This window comes from Bos indicus, chromosome 7 (assembly GCF_029378745.1).
Source record: "Bos indicus isolate NIAB-ARS_2022 breed Sahiwal x Tharparkar chromosome 7, NIAB-ARS_B.indTharparkar_mat_pri_1.0, whole genome shotgun sequence".
NCBI lineage: Eukaryota > Metazoa > Chordata > Mammalia > Artiodactyla > Bovidae > Bos > Bos indicus.
The window spans coordinates 29951370-29977479 of record NC_091766.1 but is presented as its reverse complement, the minus strand read 5'-3'; the positions used below and the strand labels follow the sequence as shown (position 1 = coordinate 29977479).

General features: G+C 34.8%; 1 protein-coding gene across 11 annotated transcripts in view; it reads left to right on the top strand.

The window, feature by feature from the left end:
• CSNK1G3 (casein kinase 1 gamma 3) overlaps nucleotides 1-26110 on the top strand; it is a 116114-nt gene that overhangs the window by 50937 nt on the left and 39067 nt on the right. For all 11 annotated transcript variants that reach the window (XM_019964632.2, XM_019964633.2, XM_019964634.2 and 8 more), the window contains 4 exons: nucleotides 7702-7850; nucleotides 9674-9908; nucleotides 22910-22995; nucleotides 23112-23196. In XM_019964632.2, coding sequence (XP_019820191.2) covers nucleotides 7702-7850; nucleotides 9674-9908; nucleotides 22910-22995; nucleotides 23112-23196 — 555 coding nt within the window. The remainder of the gene's footprint in view (nucleotides 1-7701; nucleotides 7851-9673; nucleotides 9909-22909; nucleotides 22996-23111; nucleotides 23197-26110) is intronic.

Here is a 26110-nt window from a genome sequence, read left to right as displayed (position 1 = left end):
GGGTTTTTAAGCTGTAGAATTGATGCTTTTGAACTGTGGTGTTGGAGAAGACTCTTGAGAGTCCCTTGGACTGCAAGGAGATCCAACCAGTCCATTCTGACGGGGATCGGCCCTGGGATTTCTTTGGAAGGAATGATGCTGAAGCTGAAACTCCAGTACTTTGGCCACCTCATGCGAAGAGTTGATTCATTGGAAAAGACCCTGATGCTGGGAGGGATTGGGGGCAGGAGGAGAAGGGGACGACAGAGGATGAGATGGCTGGATGGCATCACTGACTCAATGGATGTGAGTCTGAGTGAACTCCGGGACTTGGTGATGGACAGGGAGGCCTGGCGTGCTATGATTCATGGGGTCGCAAAGAGTTGGACACGACTGAGCGACTGATCTGATCTGATCTGATGTACATTGTGTTTTTAGACATAATGCTACAGCATACTTAATAGACTTCAGTATAGTGTAAATATAACTTCTATATGCACCATGAAACCAAAAAATTCTGTTTACATTTATTTTGATTTTCCCGTTATTGCAGTGGTCTGGAACTGAACCCAGAATATGTCCTAAGTATGCCTGTACACACTACAAAGTGATCGTCACCACATTTCTATTTACCGTCCATCACTGTACAGCTGACTCCCCTTACCCATTTCACTCATTCCCCCAACTCCCTTTCCCTCTGGTAACACTAATCTAATTTCTACATTAGGTTAGAATTTGATTCTAATGAGTTTGTTAGAACTGAGTTTGTTTTTTTATTTATTTTGTGTATTCATTCATTTTGTTTTTTTTTAGATCCCACACATGAGTAACTTTTTGTGGTATTTGTCTTGTTTGCTTAACTTATTTCACTTAGCATAAAACTTTCAGTGTCCATCCATGTTGTCACAAATGGCAGGATTTCATTCTTTTTTTGTGGTGGAGTAGTATGCCTTCATGTATGTGTACCACATCTTCTTTATCCATTCATGCATCCATGAACACTTAGGTTATTTCTGTTTCTTGGCCATTGTAAATAATGCTGCAGTATTTAGGGGTTCTTGTGTCTTTTCACATTGTGTTGTGTTCTTTGGATAATACCTAGACGTGAAAATAGCTGGGTCAGATGGTAGTTCTGTTCTTAAGTTTTTGAGGAATCTCAATGCTATTTCCCATATGACTGCACCAATTTTCAGTCCCACCAATAGTGTACAAGGGTTCCCTTTATCCACATCCTCTCCAGCATTTGTTATTTTTTTTCTTGTTGATAATAGCCATTCTGACAGGTGTGAGGTGATCTTTCATTGTGGTTTTGGTTGCATTTCCCTCATAATTAGTGATGTTGAACATCTTTTCATGTGCCTCTTACTGTGTCTTTAGAAAAATACCTATTCAGATCCTCTGCCCATTTTTTTTATCATAAATGAATTTTTCAAATTCATAAATTGAATTTTGTCAAATGCTTTTTCTGAGTCTGTTGAGATAATCATGTGTTTTTATCCTTCATTTTGTTAATATAATATATCATGTTGATTGACTTGCAGATGTTAAATGTTCTTGCATCCCTGAAATTAATCCCACTTGATCATGATGGATGATTCTTTTAATGTATTACTGGATTTGGTTTGCTAATGTTGAGGATTTTTGCAGCTTTGTTCATCAGGGATGTGTGTGCTCAGTCGCTGAGTGTGTCCAACTCTTTGTGACCCCATGGACTGTAGTTCGTCAGGCTCCTCTGTCCATTGAATTTTCCAGGCAAGAATACTGGAGTGGGTTGCCATTTCTTACTCCAGAGGGTCTTCCTGACCCAGGGATCAAACCCAAGTCTCCTGTGGCTCCTGCATTGGCAGGTGGATTCTTTACCACTGTGCCACCGGGGGAGCCCTTATCAAGGATATTGGCCTCTTATTTTTTTTAATGGGGGTCATTGTTTGGTTTTGGTATCAGAGTAATGGTGTCTTCATGAGATGTGTTTGGAAGGTTTTCTTCCTCTTCAATTTTTGGGAAGAATTTGAGAAGAGTTGGTATTAAATCTTTTTGAATGTTTTGAATAATTTATCGATGAAAGCCATCTGATCCTAGACTTGAGTTTGCTGGGAGCTTTTTGATTAATCTTTCCGTCTCCTTACTAGTAGTTATTCTATTCATATTTTCTGTTTCTTCATGATTCAGTCTTGGGAGCTTGTATGTTTCTAGGAATTCTTCATTCTTTTCTAAGTTGTCTAATTTATTGATATTGAATATTGGTTCATAGTGGTTTCATAATTTTTTGTATTTCTGTTGTATCATTTGTAATTTCTCCTCTTACAGTTTGATTTTGTTTGAGTCCTCTTTTTTTTAAGATTAGTCTAACCAAGGATTTGCCAATTTTATCTGTTTAAAGAACTAGCTCTTGTTTCATTATCTTTTCTATTGTTTTTTAAATGTCTTTCATTTATTTCCCCTCATATCTTTATTATTTCCTTCTTCTAATTTTGAGCTTCATTTATTCTTTTTGTTTCCTTTAGGTGTAAAGTTATATTATTTATTTTGGATTTTTCTTGCTTCTTGAGGTAGGCCTGTATTGCTATGGACTTTCTTCTTTGAACTGCTTTTGCTGCATCCCATGGATTTTGGTATGTTGTTACTCTGCTTTCACTTGTTTCTAGGTATTTTTTCATTTCTTCATTGACCTATTGGTTGTTTTGTACATGTTGTTTATTAATTTCTATGATTTTGTGCTTTGTGGTTGATATTTAGTTTCATAGAATTGTGGTTGGAGAATATGCTTGATATGATATCAGCTTTTCTGAATTTATTCTGAGACTTTGTGACCTAATATCTGATCTGTCTTGGAGAATGTTTTGTGTGCACTTGAAAAGAATGTATATTTTGGTGTTTTTGGATGGAATACTCTATATATTAAATCCATGGAATCTAATACATGATTTAAATTTGTCTTCTTTCTGATTATTTTTTTCTGGGTGATCTATCCATTGATGTAAGTAGGGTGGTAAAGTCCTCTGCTATTATTGTTTGCTTTCAATTTCTCCTTTAGGTTTGTTAATATTTGAGTTGTATATCTTAGTCCTCCTCTACTAGATGCATATACATTTATAAATGTTTTACCTTTTTCCTGGATTGACATCTTTATCGTTATGTTTGCTCTTCTTTGTCTTTTATAGTCTTTGTTTTAAAATCTTCTTTCTCTGATATGAGTGTGAGTGAAGAGTGAGTGAAGTCGCTCAGTCGTGTCCGACTCTTTGAGACCCCATGGACTGTTGCCTACCAGGCTCCTCTGTCCATGAGATTCTCCAGGCAAAAATACTGGAGTGGGTTGCCATTTCCTTCTCCAGGGGATATGAGTGTAGCTAGTCCAACTTTCTTTTCATTTATGTCTGCATTGAAATTTTTTCAATTTCTTCACTTTCAGACTGTGTGTATCCTTCCTCCTGAAGTGAGTCTTGTGTAGACAGCATGTAGATAGGTCTTTTTTTATTTTCCTCTTTAAATTCAAACAGTCCCTCAGTGTCTTTTAATTGGCTGTTCTAGTCCATATACATTTGAAGTAGTTCTTGATAAATACGTACTTACTGTCAGTTTGTTAATTTTTTCCTCGTGGTTTTGTAGTTCCTCTCTGTTCCTTTCTTCTCTTTTCCTCTTTCTTTGTGTTTTGGTAGTTTTCTTCAGTGTTATATTTACATTTCTTTCCATTTTCTTCTGTGTATTTACTTCAAGTTTTTTTCCCAGTGGTTGTTATGAGATTCACATAGAACTGTTTATGTAAGTAGTAGCCTGTTTTAAACTGGTAGCATCTTAAATTCCAAAGCTTTATCTAACAAAATAAGGTTTTTCTCAATGTTTTATGCTTTTAATGACATATATTGTCTCTTAATGCAGCCGTTGTTATTGGAATTTAATTTAAATTTGCTACTTTTTGTCTTTAAACTATCATGTTTGCTTTATAGGTGATTGATACACTACCTCTTTTCCAATAATATTTTTTACTTGTGTATGTTTTCTTATTTAGTTCTTTTTCTTTTCAGTTTAAGAAACCTCTTCAATATTTCTTATAGGGCCAGTTTAGTTGTGATGAACCTCTTTAAGCTTGTGTTTATCTGGGAAACTCTTTATCCTTTCTTCAATTCTGAATGATATACTTGCTAGATGGAGAATTTTTGGTTGAAAGTTTTTTCCTTTGTAGCACTCTGAATATGTTATGCCACTTACTCTTGGCCTGTAAAGTTTCTACTGAAAAATCTGATTATTTTATGGGATTTACTTTGTAGGTAATAAGTTGGTTTTCTCTTGTTTTTAGGACTCTCTCTTTATCCTTAACTTATATCATTTTAATTATGACATGTCTTGGTGTATGTTTGTTAGAGTTAATCTTTATTGGAACTCTCTGGAATTCCTGGACCTGGATGTCTTGTTTCCTTCCACAGATTAGAGAAATTTTTAGCTATATTTCTTCAGATGATTTTTCGGGCCCTTTTTCTCTCTCTCCTTCTGGGATCTATGTAATGCAAATGTTATTTTGCTTTATGCTGTCTCAGTGGTTTCTTAAGTTAATTCCACGTTTTTTGATTCATTTTGCTTCTCGGTCTAGATAAGTTCAGCTGTTTTGTCTTGCAGCTCACTGATTCAGTCTTTGACCACATCCAGTCTACCACTGAACTCCTCTAGTATATATATGTTTTTAATTCAGTTATAATTTATTTGGTACTTTCCTATATTTCTGTCTCTATGTTAATCCATTCTCCTCCTGAGTTCGTTGAGCATCTTTATGGCTAGAAGCAACAGGAAATGGGTTATTAGAGATTGCTAGATTAAGAACATAAAAATACTTTTCAGTGGCACAGAGGCAGGAGAAAACATCATAGAAATATTTTTTAAAAGTTAGTAACTAAGAGCTATTGATAAATCTTAATTGTATCACTAGGCTCTTAATGTATATAGCATAGTAAAAGCTGTATGTCAGAGTTAGAATAAACATTAATGAGTCTCTTATCCACTATTTCTGAGCCTTTTGTCTTTTTTACACATCATATGGGTAGATATAACTCAAATATGGTATGAGTGACTCTAGTAAGAACTCATCCTAAGGTGGTGGTTTAATTGCTAAGTCGTGTCTGACTCTTGTGACCCCATGGACTGTAGCCTGCCAGGCTCCTCCGTCCATGAGATTCTCCAGGAGAGAATACTGGAGTGGGTTGCCATTTGCTTCTCTAGGAGATCTTCCCGATCTAGGAATCGAACCTGGGTCTCCTGCATTACAGGCAGATTCTTTACGAACTGAGCTACAAGGGAAGCTCCCATTCGGAAAAGTCAGAAATACTGTGAAAATTGTCCAAATGTGACACAAAGACATGAAGTGAGCAGATGCTGTTAGAGAAAGGGCGCCAAAGACTTGCTCTTTGTAGGGATGCCCCAAACTTCCAATTTGTAATAAAAAAAAAAAAAAATACTGGTGAAGTGCAACAAAACAAGGAATGCCTGTACAGATGTCAAATTATAATGCTTCACACTTGAAACTTTTAATAACAACAACAACAAAAACGATTCAGGGATGACAAAGAAAAACTTGAATTGGAAAAAGATTTAGGCCACATTTATTTAATCCAAGTATTAACTGTAACTGACTAAAGTATTTCTCATGCTCTCCCTAATATTCAAAGTTGTATAGCCTTACTTCTATTCTTATTAACCATGAGCTTCATTTTGGAGCTCTTTGGAATTAAGCAGTGTTGAACTGACACTTGAAAAACAGGAGTTAGGGACAGTGACCCTCTGCACAGTGAAAAATCCACATGTAACTCATGGTCAGCCCTCCACATACATGTTTCGGATCCTCTGTGTCTGTGGTTCCACATCCTCCCATTCAACCAACCTTAACTCATGCTATAATGATTCTTTTGGCAGGGGAAAATGTGTGTGTGTGTCTGGTGTGTGGTGCAGGGTGATGATACATACACATAGTGTATGCGTATGTATGGGAGTGTATCTTTACCCATGGGAGTGTATGAGAATCTCTGTTTTTGAGGAGGGGACCATGTATGAAGTTTGACTGTGTCTCCTTCCTCTGTGCCTATCATGACTATATTTTGTTACCTTCCTATCTTCAGCTGTCCTAACACCTCCCTTACGTTTGTTCACATTTCAGGAAAAATTGGTCTTTTCTAAACTATTGATATTATAGATAAACTGAAGTCTACTTGAGAGATTGAATAGTTAGTATTAAGACAGACTAAGAGCCTAATTATCTTGGCTTCCAGTCCAGTGTTTTATTTTGCCATGCAGTACTAACTATGCAAAATGATAGAATAAACAGTAAGAGTGAAATTGCATTCCTCATGCTCTTTATTTTAAAAGAATGGGGGAAGGTTTTAGTATATTTTAGAAAGATTTTTCCCTTCCAAAGTCATTACACAAAACAGAAAACACTTGTAAGTAAAACTGAGGCATTTAAGATGGAAGTTGTTCATTTCCTCAAAACAAATAGATAGATGCAGTATTAAAATAAAATGATCACCTATTATATGTTAATTTTTTGGGAGTCTTAGTTCTAAAAATGAAGTATATGAGAGAGGTTCAAGAGGGAAAGGACATAATGTATATCTGTATCTGATTCATGTTGATGTATGGCAGAAACCAGTACAATATTGTAAAGCAGTTATCCTCCAGTTAAAAACAAATAAATTAAAAAAAATACATGAAAAAGTAAAAGTAAAGTACATTTGATTTCTGTGCATGTAGGCTTTATATTTGGAGTTTGTATTATTTTGTGTTCTTTCATAATGAATTATTTAGTAATTAGTGATATTAGACTTTATTGTCTTCTCCCAGTTTCTATGGAGTACAGGCATAGTTTAGCTTTGTCCTTTTTTGAGAGTCTTTCTAGGTTTAGATCAAGGTGTAAGCCTGGACTGCAGTCTTTTCTGAGGCTCAGAGTCCTCTTACAGGTTCATTGGTATTTTCAAAATTGACTTTTTCAGGGCTGTGGGATGAAGCTCTCAGTTCCTAGAGCCTGCCCACCATTCTCTGGCATGTGGCCATCTTGTGCAACATGGTAGTTTTTTTTTAACGTTAACAGAACTGCTCTGCTGCTTTTGAATATTTCTGACTTCTAGAATGGCTTTTTTAAATGTCTTGCCTGATTAGGTCAGGCACATCGGAATAATCTCCCTTTTGATGTTAAACTCCAGTGACACGGGCCTTAACTATGTTACCTTTGCCATATAATACAGCCTAATGATTAGAGGAAAATCTGGGAATCTTGCCCACAATTGGAGGAGAAGGATTATACACCAGAGGGATGTGTATACCAGAGGATGGGAATCTTGGGGTTGATCTTAACATTATGCCTACCACAAGGTTATCAAAGAGTGCAGTGGCTCCTTTTTTTCAGTACAAATAAGAGCTTTCCTGTGTGCCAGGCATTTCTGTAGGCCCTGGAAATAATAAGGCTCAAATGCACAGCTCCTTTCTGTGGTGAAGTGGAGACCAGCAGTGAAGCGGTGTTTATAATGTAGTTCAGCGGTGCAGGTGGAGCAGAGGTGGACCCCGGCTCCCTGTGGTTCACGAGGGAGGAGGCTGGGTCAAGAAAAGTTTGTACAGAAAAAGTAAAATGCCTGCTACAGTTCTTAAAACTACAGAATGTTTAAAAAATTGTGTATTGATTTTCTAGGAAACAAAGTTTGATATTTAAGATGAGGAAGTTATTAAAGTCCTTCTTCTTTCCCCTAGATGGTATACCTCAAGTTTACTATTTTGGCCCTTGTGGTAAATACAACGCTATGGTGCTGGAACTACTGGGACCTAGTTTGGAAGATTTGTTTGATTTGTGTGACAGAACATTTTCTCTTAAAACGGTTCTCATGATAGCTATCCAACTGGTAAGTAAAGCAGGATGTTTTGAAGCTGCTTGAACAATTGTATGGTTCCGTTTGGTTACTAAGTTACATTAAAAGTTAAAAGTTCTGCAACATTGTCATCCACAGCATTCAACCTAATAAAAAATATGTCTACTTTTCATATCATTGTCTTGTTAGGATGAAAGTAGCTTAAAATAACTGATTCAGATATAATTTTTTGTATGAAAAAATTAGTATCTTACTGCTTTAAGATCACAATGCTTAGTTTGAGAATTAAGTTGTTTCCAGCACTCTTTTCATGTCAAAAATGAATGCTTAGGGAGCTTCAAAAGGGAGGAGATATATGTATACCTATGGCTGATTCATGTTGAGGTTTGACAGAAAAGAACGAAATTCTGTAAAGCAATTATCCTTCAATAAAACAATAAATTAAAAAAGAATGAAAATAGCAAACATAGGTGATGATACAGAGAAAAGAGAATCCTCAAACATTGATGGTAGTAATGTAAATTGGTATAGCCACTGTGGAAAACAGTATGGAGATTTCTCAATAAAACTAAAAAAAGATCTACCATATGGGGGGGAAAAAATGGAAACTTAGAGAAGAGAACCCTCAGAAACACATGTTTTTAATCTCAGTAAATTAATGTAAAATGGCCTAGGAAAGGAAGCAAACGAATGAGGGAGTCTTAGACATCATTTAAATTTCAGGGAGCCTGTGGGGAAGTAACTTATAGGGTAATTTTTAAGGAAGTTTCTAAACAAATGTTATTAATAAGTATATTTTGCAGAAGTCTTAGAATTGTTTTTCTCTGTTGGTTTTTTCACTTCTGCAGATTTACCCTGTAGAAGTATTCAGGTGTACTTAAAGCTTTTTGTCCAGAGATGTCCATAATAAAGTGGGACACAACCCAGATGCACAGAAATGTTAGTTGAATAAATTATTAATAACGATAAGATAATATGTAGTCATTAAAAAGTGTTTATTAAAAGAATATTTCATGACCTGAAAAATGCTCATAACACATTGTTAATGAAAAGTGTAGGTCACAGAATGTTATATATATATATATATGACCCAAAATTTGTTAACAAACTAAAATGGCTTGAGTGACTGGGTTCACTTACGTTGTATTGTGACCATGATTATTACTGAATGAAGCACTTTTATTTACTTAACTGTAATGTTTTATTTTGTGACAGTTTATACAATGAATATTGAGTAACTGTAAAGCAAGGAATAAAAATGTATTATATTATTATTAGAGTTGTATTCCAAAGTTTTCTAGTTTCGGTATCTTTTTAAATGTTTAATATGTAAGAAAAGTAAACAAGTTATGAAAAAGAAAAATACGACCAAAGGGTGCTCTGTTAACTGTTTTTAACAGTTGGACTCTCTAAGTTTCTTTAGTGTAATTGTAAAAGTTTTTCCATTATTGAACTGAAAAGGAAAAATAAATTGCAGTTTTCCAAATATATCTGTTTATACTTTTAAGATTTTGTATTGGTAAATCTGTTTGATTGTATAAGGTGGCATCATCTGAAAGTTTTGATCAAATCAGTCTTCCTGATATGAAAGGAATTCATAAAATTCAAGCACTTCCATTTATAAGTGCCCAAAATAGAAAAAGCAGAGATTTTTAATCATAATTGAACATGTTTTTGAGAAACTATGGAGTGATAGCATGTTGCTTTTAAGGGGATAAAACAATTTGGTTTTTTTTTTTTTTTCCTTCTTTACATTGTTTTCATTGTGAAAATTGTCTTGCTGCTCTCATCCTATTTTATGATAGTCAAGCCTAAAATAAAATTTATCTTTTTTTTTTTTTCTTTTTTGCATCAAGATTTCTCGCATGGAATATGTCCATTCAAAGAACTTGATATACAGAGATGTAAAACCTGAGAACTTCTTAATAGGCCGGCCGGGAAACAAAACCCAGCAAGTTATTCATATTATAGATTTTGGTTTGGCAAAGGAATATATTGATCCAGAAACAAAGAAACACATACCATACAGAGAACACAAGAGCCTTACAGGAACAGCTAGATATATGAGCATAAACACACATTTAGGGAAAGGTATGTGTACCTTTTGTAAGTATGGATGTTTGAACTCAGTATGCTGACAGTGTGAGTTTTTATCTCTTATTATGGTTCGGTTTTTGCAGGTTACAGTTGCTTCTATTGTAATTTTTATTTATCTCATCTAGAGTGTACTTTCATTTGTATTTGATAAGTCTTTTAAAGTAACTTGTTTAAAATAAATGGATGACAGATATCCTTATATTCACTGTATCTTTCTTTTTTGGTAACTTGAAATATTCAACTTTGATACACTTAGGGTGATCCATTTGATTATTTCTGTTAAAAGAATGTCAGAAAATACTTAATTTTAACTGAATTTAATGTGTATAAAGATTTTGGATTGAGACTTTAGCTCTCTGATACAGCTAGCCAGGGAGACAGCAACCTGGCTAATACATTGAATACTGAGAATACATACCTTAGAGGTAACTGTTTACTTTGTACTATTATTTAACCTTTTAAAGAAGGTCCCTTATTTGTATAAAGGATAAAATAATATCAACTGCACAGAATTTCTTACAGCTTTTTCTCCCCTTGGTTCAAGTTCCAGTTCAGGATCACATATTTCATCTTTTTTTTTTCGTTAATCTCTTTAGTCTCTTTTCATCTGGGCCAGTTCCTTGCCTTTCTTTATGGTTCATGACCTTGATATTTTTTGGAGCGCAGGCTGTCTTGTAAAATGTCCTGTATTTGAGGCCGTCTCCTATTTCTTCATGATTATATTTGGGTATGCAGTTTAAGCACACATATTATAGAAGTGATATGATCTCAGTGCATCATGTCAGAAGGGACATGATGTCACCTGGTTCCAAGTGGCTTTGATCACTTGCCTAGGCTAGTGACTGCTAAGTTTCTCCACTTAACAGTTTCTTATTTTCCCTTTGTATTCAGAAAACATTTTCTAAGGTGAGTTTTGAGATTTTGTAAATAGGTTTGTTTCTCATCAAATTTATACCCACTAGATTATTTTCTGACTCCTTTCTGATTCCTTATGTATTCTAGTTTACATTCTAACGTAGGCAAAAGCTGTTCCTTCTTCCCTTGTTCGTTAACTTATATAAGCATGGACTCATGGATTCTGATATAATTGGATGCATTATAGTCCATTACTATCATTATTTATATCATCATTTATTTTGAAGTGCAGATTGTCCCATATTTGGCTACTGGTTGCTCTGTCATGCTGGCTCTGCTGTTCTTTGGCATGTTCTCATGACTCTTGGAAAACTTCTTTCCTTTCTTATGCAGCATGTTGTTCCAGGCTCATGTTATAGCTTTTCTACTCTAGCCTAGATACAACATTTTCTAAGCAGCCCTGGGTCCTTTTATTGAATAATAAACATACACAAATAATAAAACTAGGAAATATGTGTAGGTGTGTCTGTTTTGATTTCTACCAGCAGCAAGTGGGAGTTCTGTTTGTTTCACCTTCTTGACAACATTTGGTATTGTCTGTCTTTTCCATCCTAGCCATTCTAGTGAATATCTGTCGTGCTATGTTATTTTACTGTGACTAATGGTTGTGAGCACTTTTCATGTGCTTATTGACCATTTGCATATCTTCTTTTGTGGTGTGCACATTGTTTCATTGTTTACTTTTAGGAGTTCTTTATATATTCCGGATGTGAGTCTTTTGGCAAATGTATGCCCTGTGAACATTTTCTTCTAATCTGTGGCTTGTCTATTCATTTTCCTAGTGTTGACAATTGATGAACAAAAGTTGTAAATACTTATGAAGTCTAATTTATCAATTTTTTCTGATTACTACTTTTTAAATCCTAAGGAATCTTTGCCCTTTAATAATGAGAATATTTTGTATGCCACCTAGAATTCATTTTTTGTGTGGTGTGAGATAGGCTTGAGGTATTCTTTTTATGATATTCTTTCCCATTGGATTACTTTTGTGTGTTTCTGAAGAAAATTGGTTCTAGGTTGTGTTTACAATAGTTTATTCTTAAGTCTTAAACCTTGGTCAGGTTTAACTTAAGTTTCTGCTTTTAGATTTTACATCTACCATGTTACTCACAGAGAGGAGAGACAGGAATGTAAATTGATCAGTATTTATCCACTATCACTGCTCAATGTTCCTTAAAATACAATCACAATTTGTCTAGAGCCTTAGAAGTCATCTAATCCAACCTCTAGCTTAGGTCTTAGCTTCTTCTTTAACCATTCTCTCCAGACCTGTCTGCTATCCACGGTTGTTCCCTGCTTCTGCCTCTCAGCCGAAATAGCACATGGCATCTTCCCTGACAGCTTACCTGATAGTAGACTCTTGATATTTTTTTTTTCAGGTTTTTGCCTTTTTTTTTTTAGTATATGTGCTGCCGAAGCGAGCACTTTGCCTTTTTTTTAAAGTCAGTAGTATTTATATTTCAGGTGGTATTTGTGTGAGTGCCTTTTAATAACAGACTTTTCCTGATAGATTTTAAAACATGCTTGGGTAGATACACAGCTTTCAGGGTTGTGTCTTCTGTTAAAACCAGGCACATCTATGTTTATATGAACAGTGTCTGAGAAATTTTCATTTCATGGTAGTTGTTAAGACTATTTTATAACAACTAACAAAGGTTCGCTTTATTATGAGACATGAAGTCATGACTTCCTTCTGGCCTGGTGTTCTTTATCTGAACAATGGTAAATGTAACAGGATTCTATTTGTAGAAATGGCAAAGTGGTCTGATATGTTTTTCCTTGTTAGAAAAGCCTTCAGAGCTTGGGAAATGACATTTAACTATTGTAATAATCTCTTTTTTACTCTTCTTTCAGGAAGCAAACACAAAATTATTTATTTGGCAAGTTCTGCAAAGAACAAAAGCTTTAAACCTTACTTTCTCTCATTTGTAAAAGCTCTTATTCTCAGTTTTGATGTAGAATTTTGGAATGGATGGTAAAAATAGAAAATTTGTTTGACAGGTTATATAAGTTCCTTTTTCTTAAATTAAGAATGAGCTAATGTAGAGTGAGTTTGAGTGCTAGAGTTAAAGCATTCTATATGTTTGAGAGGCTGTGAACAGGCAATAGTTAGTGGTGTTTTGAGTTTAGAGCACTTGGCTTTGTGAGGAATCAGGAAGAGATTAAGGACAGTGAAAAAGTGACCTTCCCAACTAAGGGAAAAAGTTGTCCCTTAATATAATATGGAGGAATAGTGTTAAGATCACATTATAGAATTTAGTATCTTTATTTCTGTGGTGTATGTATGTCTATTGATCTTAATTAGAAGATTTATGTCTAGAAGGAAGATATGGTGATTCATTTGTATAATATTTTTCTTGTACTTGCGGCAGTCACTGATCAAGATGAAATCTCAATGAAGCTGCACGTGACAAATGTTGATTTCTTTGGTTTGCTTTAATGGACGCATTCTTTAGTACTATCAGGTTGAATTATTTTTAATTGCATCTCATCAAGTATCTTCTTTTTAATAGTTTTTAAAGACTTTTTTTTTCTCAAGTGCTTTGAGCCTCATTTTATAATCTTTCTTTGGATTACTTTTTTTCTTTTTTGTCTTATTGGAGTCATTTGAAATTAAGTAAATACTATGTATTTCTCGTTAGCAAGTGTCTTGAAATAAACTTGTCTTTTATTTTTAACTGTCATTGAGTATTCATGAGTAAAAAGACTAGGATTTGAGGAATAAGTTGCCAGTTGCTTTGTAATTGTTAAGAAGAATCTGTGTTCCAAAGAAGAATGGTATTTTAATTCCCTCAGTGGAAAGTGCTCAGAATGGGAGAGAAGCAATCACAGAATTATGGTGTTATAAAAATGATAATTTTTTCATTCTGTGATGTGATGCGTATAATTTCCAGCTAATTGCCCCAAATCCTGAGACCTACTCCTGAAGCCTCTCCAAACAGCTTTTTAACAGTTAAAAAGCTCAGGTTTTCATTTTTCAGTTACATTTTAACAGTTTATACTGCACAATTCCTTGCTTTTTGAAACAAAGTATAATAAACCTAATTGGTGTTTTCTTGATATTTCAGTGTCATAATTTTTTTATGATTGTTGTTCTAAAGTGATACCCTCAAGGCCACTTGGAGAGTGTTAGGATGTATATTTAAATAAGTTTAGAAAAAGTGCATTTAAATAGTTCTGTATTTTTAAAAAATAACATTAATTTTTAGAGCAGTTTTAAATTCACAACAAAATTAGGCACAAAGTACAGAGGTTTCCTTTTTACCCTGTCCCCGCATGTGCTCACTGTAATACGATCACACCAAAGTGGTACGTTTTTGATAGTCGATGAATCCACACTGATGCATCGTTATTGCCAAGAGTCTGTAGTTTACTTTGGGGTTCACTCTTGGTGTTGTGTATTATGTGGGTTTGGACAAATTTATAATGACATGTATCTACCTGTAGTATCCTAGAGGTTAGTTTCACTTTCTAAGCATCCTCTATGCTTCACTTAATCCCTTCCTCTCTCCAGCCCCTGACAACCACTGGTCTTTTTCCTGTCTCCATAGTTCTGCTTTTTCCAGATTCCATATAGTTGGAATCATACAGTATGTAACCTTTTCAGATTGGCTTCTTTCACTTAGTAATACGTAGTTACATTTCCTTCATGTTTTTTCTTGGCTTGATAACTCATTTCACTTAGTATTGAATAATTTTCCATTGGAGATAACACAGATTATTTATCCATTCGTCTACTGAAGGACCTCTTCATTGCTTTCAAGTTTTAGCAATTATGACTAAAACTGCTGTACACATCCTTGTGTAGTTTTTGTATGACATAAGGTTTTCAGCTCCTTTGTGTAAATATAAAAAAGCTCAGTTGCTTCAACATGTGGTTTGAGTATGTTTAGTTTTGTAAGAAACCCCCAAATTGTCTTCCAAAGTGGCTACCATTTTGTATTCCAGCTACCAATGAATGAGAATTCTTATTGCTCTGCATTCTCACTAGCATTTGATATTGTTAGTGTTCTGGATTTATACCAAATAGGTCTGTAGTGTTATCTTGTTTTAATTTGCATTTACTGATGCCATGTGATGTGGAGCATCTTTTCATATGCTTATTTGTCATCTGTGTATCTTCTTTGGTGAGGTGTCTGTTAAGGTCTTTGGCCCATTTTAATCAATGTGGTTATTTTCTTATTGTTGAATTTTAAGGGTTGTTTGTCTCTTTTGGATAACAGTTTTTTATGAGATGTGTCTTTTGCAAATATTTTCTCCCAGTCTATGGCTTATCTTTTTATTCTCTTGATGGTATTTTTTGTAGAGCAGAAGTTTTAATTTTAATGAAGTCCAGTTTATCAGTTATTTCTTTCATGTATTGTGCTTATAGTATTACATCTTAAAACTCATCACCAAACCCAAGGTCATCTAGATTTTCTCCTGTGTTATCTTCTAAGAACTTTGTAACTTTGTGTTTCATGTTTAGGTCTCTTATCTATTTTAGTTAATTTGAATAGTGAACAGTGTAAGTTCTGTGTCTAGATTCATTTTTCTACATATGAATGTTCAGCTGTCTTAGCACCATTTGTTAAAAAGACTTGTCTTTGCTCCGTTGTATTGCCTTTGCTTCTTTGTTGAAGGTCAGTTGACTGTTAATGAGAGTCTATTCCTGGGCTCTCTGTTCTGTTCGTTGATCTATTTGTCTGTTCCTTAGCCACTACCATGCAGTAGGTCTTGAAGCAGTGTTTTTTTTTTAAACAGGTTTTTATCCCATCAACTATATTTTTGATTACTTTTTGTTACTGTGTATAGTACAGCTACTGCTGGCAGCACTTTCTCATCTTTTGTTTTGCTTCTTGTAACCTGATAGCCAAACTCATTGGAATTATATCTAAATTAAGATAACTAGATTTTTAAGAGGACTTTTTGAGGAATCAGATTTATGCATATTTTGAGTTCCATTGCTCAGAAAACATATTTTTTCTTTCTGAGTTTTTGATATTTCTAGATAAGGTATTTGAATTAGTGGGTTGTTGCTGAGAATTGTCTTGCATAATTATGCTTATTCTTTTTCTTTTGAGTTTGTGTTTTCATTTCTAAGAAACTCAGTTATGTGATTTTGAAAAATGTGAATAAGCTCAGTGAATCTTGTGAAAGAGTTTTTTTTTTTTTTTTTATGAGATGCCAAGGAAAAATAACTTTAATCCTTTTAGAAGGAAATATAAAGTGAAACTTTATTTGCTTGTAGTGATTTTTGTTTTTATATTTTGGTTACATATAAAGGATAAACTTTCTTTGGTGAGAATTTTTGTTGTTCAGCTCTCTTGTCATGCTTGTATTTAGTTTAACTAACATGTTTTTAGCCTCATTTTTTATTTTTGCAGGGAAATGCAGTAATAAATTTACTTTTAAAAATATACGTGGATATATTATAGGGTTTCCTACCTTTTAGTGGGACTTTTGATATTTTGGGGTGGTATTTTTCTGTTGAAAACTGAATAGAAATTCAGTGGCAGTGGAAACAATGCTAGGTAATAAGTCAGTTTTAAAAAGAGGAAAATAATGTTGAGTTGCATGAGTAGAATTTTTAAATAGAAAAGCATTGTAGAGATTTGTAATAAGCGTTTAATTAATTGATTGACTCTACCTTGTTTTCTCGGAGAAGGCAATGGCACCCCACTCTAGTACTCTTGCCTGGAAAATCCCATGGGCGGAGGAGCCTGGTAGGCTGCAGTCCATGGGGTCACTAAGAGTTGGACACGACTGAGCGACTTCACTTTCACTTTTCACTTTCATGCATTGGAGAAGGAAATGGCAACCCACTCCAATGTTCTTGCCTTGAGAATCCCAGGGACGGGGGAGCCTGGTGGGCTGCCATCTATGGGGTTGCACAGAGTCGGACACGACTGAAGCGATTTAGCAGCAGCAACCTTGTTTTCTGAAATGAAAAAAAGTACAGACACATGATCTGAAATTCTGCGTAGGTTTGAGCTAGTCACAATCATTCTGAGCCTTAATTTCTTTATTGGGGGATAACTGACACTTTGAGTATAGCTGTAGTTTTAAAAGATCATCTGTATGAAGCACTGACACACACTGGGCTTGTAGTATGTGTTGGTTGTGTTACTTTATGTGATACATATATTCCCGAAGAGCAGAATTTTAATTTGACTCTTTACATAACCTTTAAATTTATTGGAGAACCTATTTAACACATTATTCACTGGGAGATTTTTGCAGAAACTAATAGCTGTGGCCAGTGATTTGTTAGTTAAGTGAATATTGAAACTCTCTGGTCAATAATGTTCAGGTTACAAAAGATGTATTAATATTAATAATGTCTCTGGCCAATAAGTTGTTAAAATAACAATAAGTTATAGTTATTCTATTGTAAAGAAAATTGTCACTTTTTAATGTTTTAATTGCTCAAAGCAAGAGTTCCTATAGTAAAGATTCTGCCTTTGACAAAAACATACATTTTCAAATGATCCTTTGTAGTGAACTAATTTAAAGATTGTGAACAAGATTTAATATGGGCCAAATTACCTTTGGGAGATTTTTTTTTCATCTAACTCAACTGTTAAAGACCAGAGGAGGTATTCTTTAGTTACTGTGTTTCAAAAAGAAAGCCCTCTTCATGACTTCTGTTACTGCACAGTGAAATTTATTTTCAAATTTGTCAGTTGGTGATAAAACAGAAAGGAATTATCAGAGGAAGAAATATTTCAGACCGAGTTTTGGTAATAGGCTTATTTTAATAGCTCCTATTTATGGTTTGAATTTTTAAATACTCTGTAGGTTATAAGACTGTTCTGTGAGATAAGCATGTAGGCAAGATCGCCTTATGATCTTGACTTCTTGTCACTGTGTTAACTAAACCTCCTCTTGGATTGAATTCAGTGGAGAATTGCCTTTATGACCAGTTCTTCTCCTTAATAAAAATCCTACTGTAGGGCTCAGTATACTTGTCCCTTGGTATCCACAAATTGGTTCCAGGACCCTGAGGATGCCAAAACCCAAGGATGCTCAACCCTTAATATAAAATTGCATAGTATTTGCATATAACCTACACACATTCTCCCATATACTTTAAATCATCTCTTGATTATTTATAATAACTAATACAATGTAAATACTTTGTAATAGTTGCCAACCCTTGGCAAGTTCAAGTTTTGCTTTTTGGAACTTTCTAGAATTATTTTTTACAGATATTTCAGTCCATAGTTGGTTGAATCCACAGAGGCAGAACCCATAAATATGGTGGGCCCACTGTATTTATATACATTTAGCATTTAGTCTTGAAAACCATATACTATAATTACTACAATCAGTACTACAAGGTATTGCTTGTATTTTGATAAATTGATCCCCACATTTCATGTTTTCTGATGCTATTGGAAATTTTATTACTGTTCACATTCATTTTCCAATTGTTCATTTCTAGTATAGGAATACAATTAATTTTTATATACTGACCTTGTATCATATATCCTTGCTAAAACTCATTTACTGGTCCTAACACTTTTTTTTTTTTTTTTTTTTTGTGGATTAGGATTTTCTACATATGCAGTCATATTGTCTGCAAAGAAAAATAGTTTCACTTCGTCAGTTACAATCTGAATATCTTTTAATTTTTTCTCTTTCTTTTGTTGTACTGACAGGAACTTCTAGTACAATATTGAATAGAAAATGTGAGTGAACATCCTTGCTTTGTTCTGGATCTTAGGGATGCCTTTTACTTACATAAGAATTTTTGTTTTTTTCATGGAAGTCCTTTTGCAATGTGAAGAAGTTTCCTTCTTTTTTTATTTGAGAGGTGTTTTTTTTTTAATCATAAATGCATGTTAGCTTTTCTCAAATACTTTTTCTATATTTTTTGAGATGTTCTTATGATTCATATCTTCTTTTAATTTTGGAGAATTATATCAATTGATTTTTGAAAGTTAAACCAAACTTCAAGTCATAGGATGACCCCTACTTCATCATGGTTTACTTTCTTTTTAAGGATTTTACATCTGTGTTAATGAGAGATATTTCCTGTAGTTTTCTTTGCTTGTAATGCCTTTGTCTGGCTTTGGTAACGTGGTAGTGAATCAAGTTGGGAGGGGTTTCCTTCTCTTCTGTTTTCTGAAAGAGTTTGTGTAGAAATGGTATTGTTCCTTAAATGTTTAATAGAATTTACTAGATCATTTCTGGGCCCATAGTTATATTTGGAGATTATAAATTACATTTTGTTTAACTAATATAAAGCTGTCTTCTTGAGGTAATTTTGGTAATTTATAGCTTTCAAATACTTGTCCATTTCATCTAAGTTGTTGAATGTATTGGCTTAATGTTAGTTTGTAACATTCCTTTATCATCCTTTTACTGTCTGTAGGATCTGTCCTGATGCCCCCAGATAATAGTAATTTGTGTTCTTTCCTTTATCCTAATGAGAGGATTAATTTTATTGAACTTTTCAAATAACCAGCTTTTGATTTCAATATTTTTCTCTACTAATTGTCCATTTTGTCATTATTGGTTTTCTAATTTATCATTATTTTTTCCTTTCTTTTACTTATTTTGGGTGGAGTTGGTATAGACATAGATAATTGAATCATAATACAGTTCTGAAATAGACCCATACATGGATGCTTAATTGATTTTTGCTGCCAAGTCTGCTGCTAAGTCGCTTCAGTCATGTCCGACTCTGTGTGACCCTATAGGCGGCAGCCCACCAGGCTCCCCCGTCCCTGGGATTCTCCAGGCAAGAACACTGGAGTGGGTTGCCATCTCATTCTCCAATGCATGAAAGTGAAAAGTGAAAGTGAAGGCGCGCAGTCGTGTCTGACTCTTTGTAACCCCATGGACTGCAGCCTACCAGGCTCCTCCGCCCATGGGATTTTCCAGGCAAGAGTACTAGAGTGGGGTGCCATTGCCTTCTCCGATTGATTTTTGAGGATAGTGCAAAAGATACCCAAGGGGAAAAGACAGCCTTCTCAAGGAACTTTGTGAGAATAACTAGGCATCAGTATTGAAAAAAATGAATCTAAACCCTTACAACAAAAGAAAACAGGAGAAAAAGACTTCAAATGATTCATAGATTTAAATGTTAGAGCCAAAACTATAGTATTTCTTAAAGGAAAAATAGAAAATCTTTGTGACCTTAGGGGAGTCAAAGATGTTCTAGCTGAGACAAAAAAGCATAAACAATAAAACAACAACAAGGACGTCCAATAAATTTGGTTTCATCTAAATATAAACTGCTGTTCTTTGAAGGATACTGTTAAGCAAATGAAAAAAATATGCTACAGTGTGGGAGGAAGTATTTGCAAAGCTTGTATCTGAAAATGACTTACATCCAAAATACACAAACAACTCTTTAAGATTTATTATAAGACAAATAATATAATTTTTTAAAACATGGGTACAGTGTCACTGGTGCTGCTGCTGCTAAGTCGCTTCAGTCATGTTCGACTCCGTGCGACCCCATAGACGGCAGCCCGCCAGGCTCCCCCATCCCTGGAATTCTCCAGGCAAGAACACTGGAGTGGGTTGCCGTTTCCTTCTCCAGTGCAGGAAAGTGAAAAGTGAAAGTGAAGTCGCTCAGTCGTGTCACAACATGTCACAAAAAGATGTGAATGACCAGTAACAACATGAAACAATGTTCAAAATGTTGTCACCAGTGAAACTCAAATCACAGTGAGGTAATACTTCATGGCCATTAGCATAGCTAAATTTGAAAGATTGACCATACTAAATGATAAGTTCTGGAGCAACTTGAAGTCTCATGTATTGCTTGTGGAAATATAAAATGGGACAAACCCTTTGGAAAATACTGTATACGTTTCTTACAAAGTTAAACCTACACTTTCCATATAACGGAGTAATCCCACTCCTGGATATGTGAGAGAAATGAAAACGTATGTCCGCACAAAGACTTGTACAAGAATGATCCTAACAGCCTTATTTACAATAACTCAAAACTGGAAGTTCCTCAAAGGTACGTCAGTAGCCGAATAGATAAATGATGTTGGCAATAAAAAGTATTGAGGTACTAATTAATGCTTACAGCAACAGGAGTAAAGCAGAAGAATCTGGACACAACGGTTCATACTGTATGATCCTATGCATGTGAAACTCTATAAAAAATCAAGTCTACTGTAGTGTAACAGAAAACATGTGCCTGGTTGAGGCCAGGGGAGGGGGAGAATAGCAGGCAGGGCGTGAAAGGGAATCTTTTGGAGTGTTGGAAATACTTCTTGATTGTAGTAGTACTTATGTGTATGTGTTGTCAATATTTATCATACTGTACCCTTTAATAAGTGTATTTTATTATATGTAAAATTAGACTTGAGTAAAAGAAGTTTGTTTTTAGTGCTTATCAAATCTGGTTATACTTCAGAATCATCTGCTAAACTTTAAGTATACATTCTTCTACTCTGTGTCGTCCCCAGAGAATCAACATCCAGCATTAGGTGTGCTCATCTGACATTCTTAAAAGCTTCAGAGGTGATTCTGATTCTCAGGGGACTTCAGAAATAATATTTTTTTCTTTCCTTGACTTCTCATTCTTTAAGACTCCTCGGGTCTAATAAAGTGAAATTTTAGTTTAAAAAGTCATTACTGGACTTTTTTCATGTTATTCATATCCTGCTTTCATTAATGGGTTTTAGAAGAATTTATGGGTTTTAGAAGAATTTAAAGTCTATATTACTTATTTTGAAAGCTTGCTTTTTTAAAAATAAAATATGCTTACATTGTTAAAATATGGAATATAAGGAAAAATTCCCATTATATCACATTTTTGAAATTATGAAGTGAGCTATTGAAATATCCCATCTAGTCCTGCAGTTTCATACCCCTGATTACTAATGATTTGATGCCTATTCTTCTAGATATTTCCTTATATTTATAGAAAAGAGATATAATCTAGTATTAATAGGGACAAATCTAGTACATTTTTAAATAGTCACTTATATATTTAAGTAGTATGCCTTGATTGCCTGTTTTGTGGCAGCCCTGAGGCACTAGGCCCTGAGGCTGTTGAGCCAGAGACCTCTGTTCTCCTGTGATAATGTCAGGTGAGAGGATAGATGTTGATTAAATAAAAGCACAAACATATTTATTAAAACTGTAACAAGTGTTTCAGAAGACAATTACAGAATATTCTAAGGTTGCATAGTAAAAATTAAAACATTTTTGACCCTTTCACTCTAGTTCAGATCTGTCCTTTGAAAGGTTTGCTTTTCCTAAAACATTTAGTACTGCTTGGATAGTCTTAGTGTTCATTTGGATGAAACATCTTGCACATGAACATCCTCTTATTAAACTATTATTATCTCCTCTTACTTTTAGAATTTTTGTATTATTTTAAAATACTAACAAAAATTAAGCATTTAGCTCAAGTGACAAATTGAAAAAAAAAAATTCACTCAGCAAATATTTGTAAGTACCTCTCTGAGTCTTGGTCTGTTATTATATCATTCAGTTATATGCTATACAACCTTTTGTTACTAGAACAATAGAAACTTGAAAATGGCAATTTGTTCTGGTAGCATATTTTTGGTGCTGCCGGAGGAGTTACTACCATTGGAATGTGTCAAACGCAAGTGCTTTTAAAAATATATTTTGCAATATATTAATGGTATTTTATAGTAATGGAGAGTATGGTATGTGGGATGGAATTTTTGTGCTCATTTAAGTTTAGGAAATGGAGGACTAAAGAAAGTTAAACGTTGTTAGTTCTAGGTATTTTCAAAATTTTTAATATGTTATATTGTATATCTTGTAAAATGGAGCTGTAGTACACAGTGACTCTGTTTTTCATCATGGAACCCGTTCCTCCTTACCTTATTTGTAGGAATAGATATTAATATTTAGGGAAAGAAAGAAATCTCCAGTAGCATGTAAAGAAATCATAGTATCATATTTTTTAAATGCATGATAATTTTACTGTAAAACCATTATTGTTTAGGCATGATTAGATTTGTATTTTATATGCTGGACTTTGAGGAATTATCAGGAATTAATTTACATGTAAGGAAAGAATCATTTTTCCATTCTTCCGTCCTTTACTGGGAAAGGAACATTAAATTTATGTTTCTCTTATATTTCAGAACAAAGTAGAAGAGATGACTTAGAAGCGTTAGGTCACATGTTCATGTATTTTCTGAGAGGCAGTCTTCCTTGGCAAGGTTTAAAGGTAATTGTTTTTGTGTTTCTTTATTGAGTTTAATAAGTTGTTAATTTATTAAGATACTTTCTTCCAAGTATTTAATTTTAAAATTACTTTTCAAGAGTTTTTACTTTCTATTTTAGGCTGACACATTAAAGGAGAGGTATCAGAAAATTGGAGATACAAAACGAGCCACACCAATAGAAGTGTTATGTGAAAATTTTCCAGGTAATGAATAATGCTGTACTGATACATGTGCTTATTATACACAGAAAACTGTAAGTGTTAATTGTCATTACTTAAGTTTATAAGTACTTTTTTCATGCTTAAAAAATATGATTTAAAAGATGTCAGCATTTGATACACAGACCACAGGGGCAATTTATGTGTTTGCTTTGTAAGATGATATTAATGGAAAAAAATCCTTCTAATAGTGTTGGCCAGTACCAGCTAAAATAGTATTTTCTTCAACAGCATACTTTCAATAAGTTGAAATATTTGCTCAGAAATACCAACTGTAAAGTTTTGGTATCCAGTTTTAGTCATTTGAAACTCAGTATCAATCTCAAAGGAGGTATGTGATATATGATGTAGTCTAGTTTTCCAAGTACAGCAAAATCTGCTAACCTTACTGCTTTTAGGCTGATTTTTTATTTTCTGAAGATAGTTTTGTTCTCATGTAGTTTTTTGGCAACTCACATGAAATCAATCAACAAAAATTTACTTAAGATTTCTAAATTAATTAACGGATAAGAGTAATGTGTCTGTAATGTGTTAAAATACCTGTTAGAATATTTTGTTGTTGTTCAGTCCCTAAGTCATGTCCGACTCTTTGCGACCCATTGGACTGTAGCATACCAAGCTCCCCTGTTTCCCACTATCTCCTGGAGTTTGTTCAAATTCACGTCCGTTGTGTCAGTGATGCTTTCCAACCATTGCATCCTCTGTGGCCCCCTTTTCCTTTTGCCTTCAATGTTTCCCAGCATCTCGGTCTTTTCCAGTGAGTCGGCTCTTTGGAAATCTGTTAGCCAAATACAGGGCTTTAGGTCCAGTGAATAAACAGGGTTGATTTCCTTTAGAATTGATTGATTAGGTCTTCTTGCAATCCACGGGACTCTCAAAAGTCTTCACCACTGCCACAGTTTGAAAGTATCAGTTCTTTGGCACTTAGCCTTCTTTATGGTCCAACTCTCATATCTGTACACAACTACTGGAAAAACCATAGCTTTGACTGTATGGACCTTTTGTCAGCAAAGTGATGTCTCTTCTTTTTAATATGCTCCTAGGTTTGTTACAGCTTTCCTTCCAAGGAGCAAGTGTCTTAATTTCATGGCTGCAGACACTGTCCACAGTAATTCTGGAGCCCAAGAAAATAAAATCTGTCACTGCTTCTACTTTTTCCCCTTCTATTTGACAGGAAGTGATGCAACTGGATGCCATGATGTTATTTTTTTGAATGTTGTGTTTTAAGAGAGCTTTTTCACTCTGATCTTGGACCCTCGTCAATAGACTCTTTAGTTCCTCTTCACTTTGTGCTGTTAGAGTGGTATTATCTACATATCTGAGGTTGTTGATATTTCTCCTGGCAGTCTTGATTCCAGCTTGTGATTCATTCAGCTTAGCATTTGCATAATGTACTCTGCATAGAATTTAAATAAGCAGGGTGACAGTATACAGCCTTGTCATCCTCCTTTCTCAATTTTGAACCAGTCCAGTGTTTCATGTCCAGTTCTAACTGTTGCTTCTTGACCCACATTCAGTTTTCTCAGGAGACAGGTTAAGGTGGTCTGGTATTCCCATCTCTTTAAGAATTTTCCACAGTTTGTTGTGATCTGCACAGGCAAAGGCTAACGCAGAAGTAGATGCTTTTCTGGGAGTCCCTTGCTTTCTCCATGATCCAGCAAGTGTTGGCAATTTGATTTCTGGTTCCTCTGCCTTTTCTAAACCCAGCTTGTACTTCTGGAAGTTCTTGGTTCACATACTTCTGAAGCCTTGCTTGAAAGATTTTGAGCATAGCCTTGCTAGCATTCAGTTGGGTATATCTTTCCCTTTATCCCTTGCCTTTTAGTTCTCTGCTTTCCTTAGCTTCCTAATCCTCCTCAGACAACCACTTTGCTTCCTTGCATTTTTTTTCTTTGGGATGGTTTCATTCACTGCCTCCTGTACAGTGTTATACACCTCAATCCATAGTTCTTCAGGCACTCTCTCTAGTAAATCTAATCCCTTGAATCTGTTCTTCGTCTCCACTGTATAATCATAAGGGATTTGTTTTAGGTATAGTGGTTCCCCCTACTTTCTTCAATTTAAGCCTGAATTTTGCAGTAAGAAGCTCATGATCTGAGCCACAGTCAGCTCTAGGTCTTGTTTTTGCTACCTGTATAGAGCTTCTCTGTCTTCAGCTGCAGAGAATATAATCAGTCTGATTTTGCTGTTGATCATTTGGTGATGTCCATGTATAGAATCATCTCTTGTGTTGGAAAAGGTGTTTGCTATGACTAATATGTTCCCTTGACAAAATTCTTTTAACCTTTGCCCTGCTTCATTTTGTATTCCAAGGCCAAACTTGTGTATTATTGTGGATACTTGTGTATTGTTGTGGATAACTCTTGACTTTTTCCTTTTGCATTCCAGTCCCCAAGATTATGAAGGGCTTTCCAAGTGGTGCTAGTGGTAAAGAACCCAGCTGCCAATGTAGTAGACTCGAGAGATGTGGGTTCGATCCCTGGGTTGGGAAGATCCCCTGGAGAAGGAAATGGCAACCCACTCCAGTATTCTTGCCTGAGAAATCCCATGGACAGAGGAGCCTGGCAGGCTACAGTCCTTGGGGTAGACTTGCAAAGAGTCAGACATGACTGAGCACACATACACACAGCCTAATTATGAAAAGGACATCTGTTTTTGGTGTTAGTTCTAGAAGGTGTTATTGGTCTTCATAGAACCAGTCAGCTTCAGCTTCTTCAGTATCAGTGGTTGGAGTATAGACTTAATTAATGAGATGTTGAATGGTTTGCCTTGGAAATAAACCAAGATCATTCTGTCATTTTTGAGATTGTACCCAGGTACTGCATTTTGGACTCTTTGTTGACTATGAGGACTACTTCATTTCTTCTAAGGGATTCTTGCCCATATAGTTGATATAATG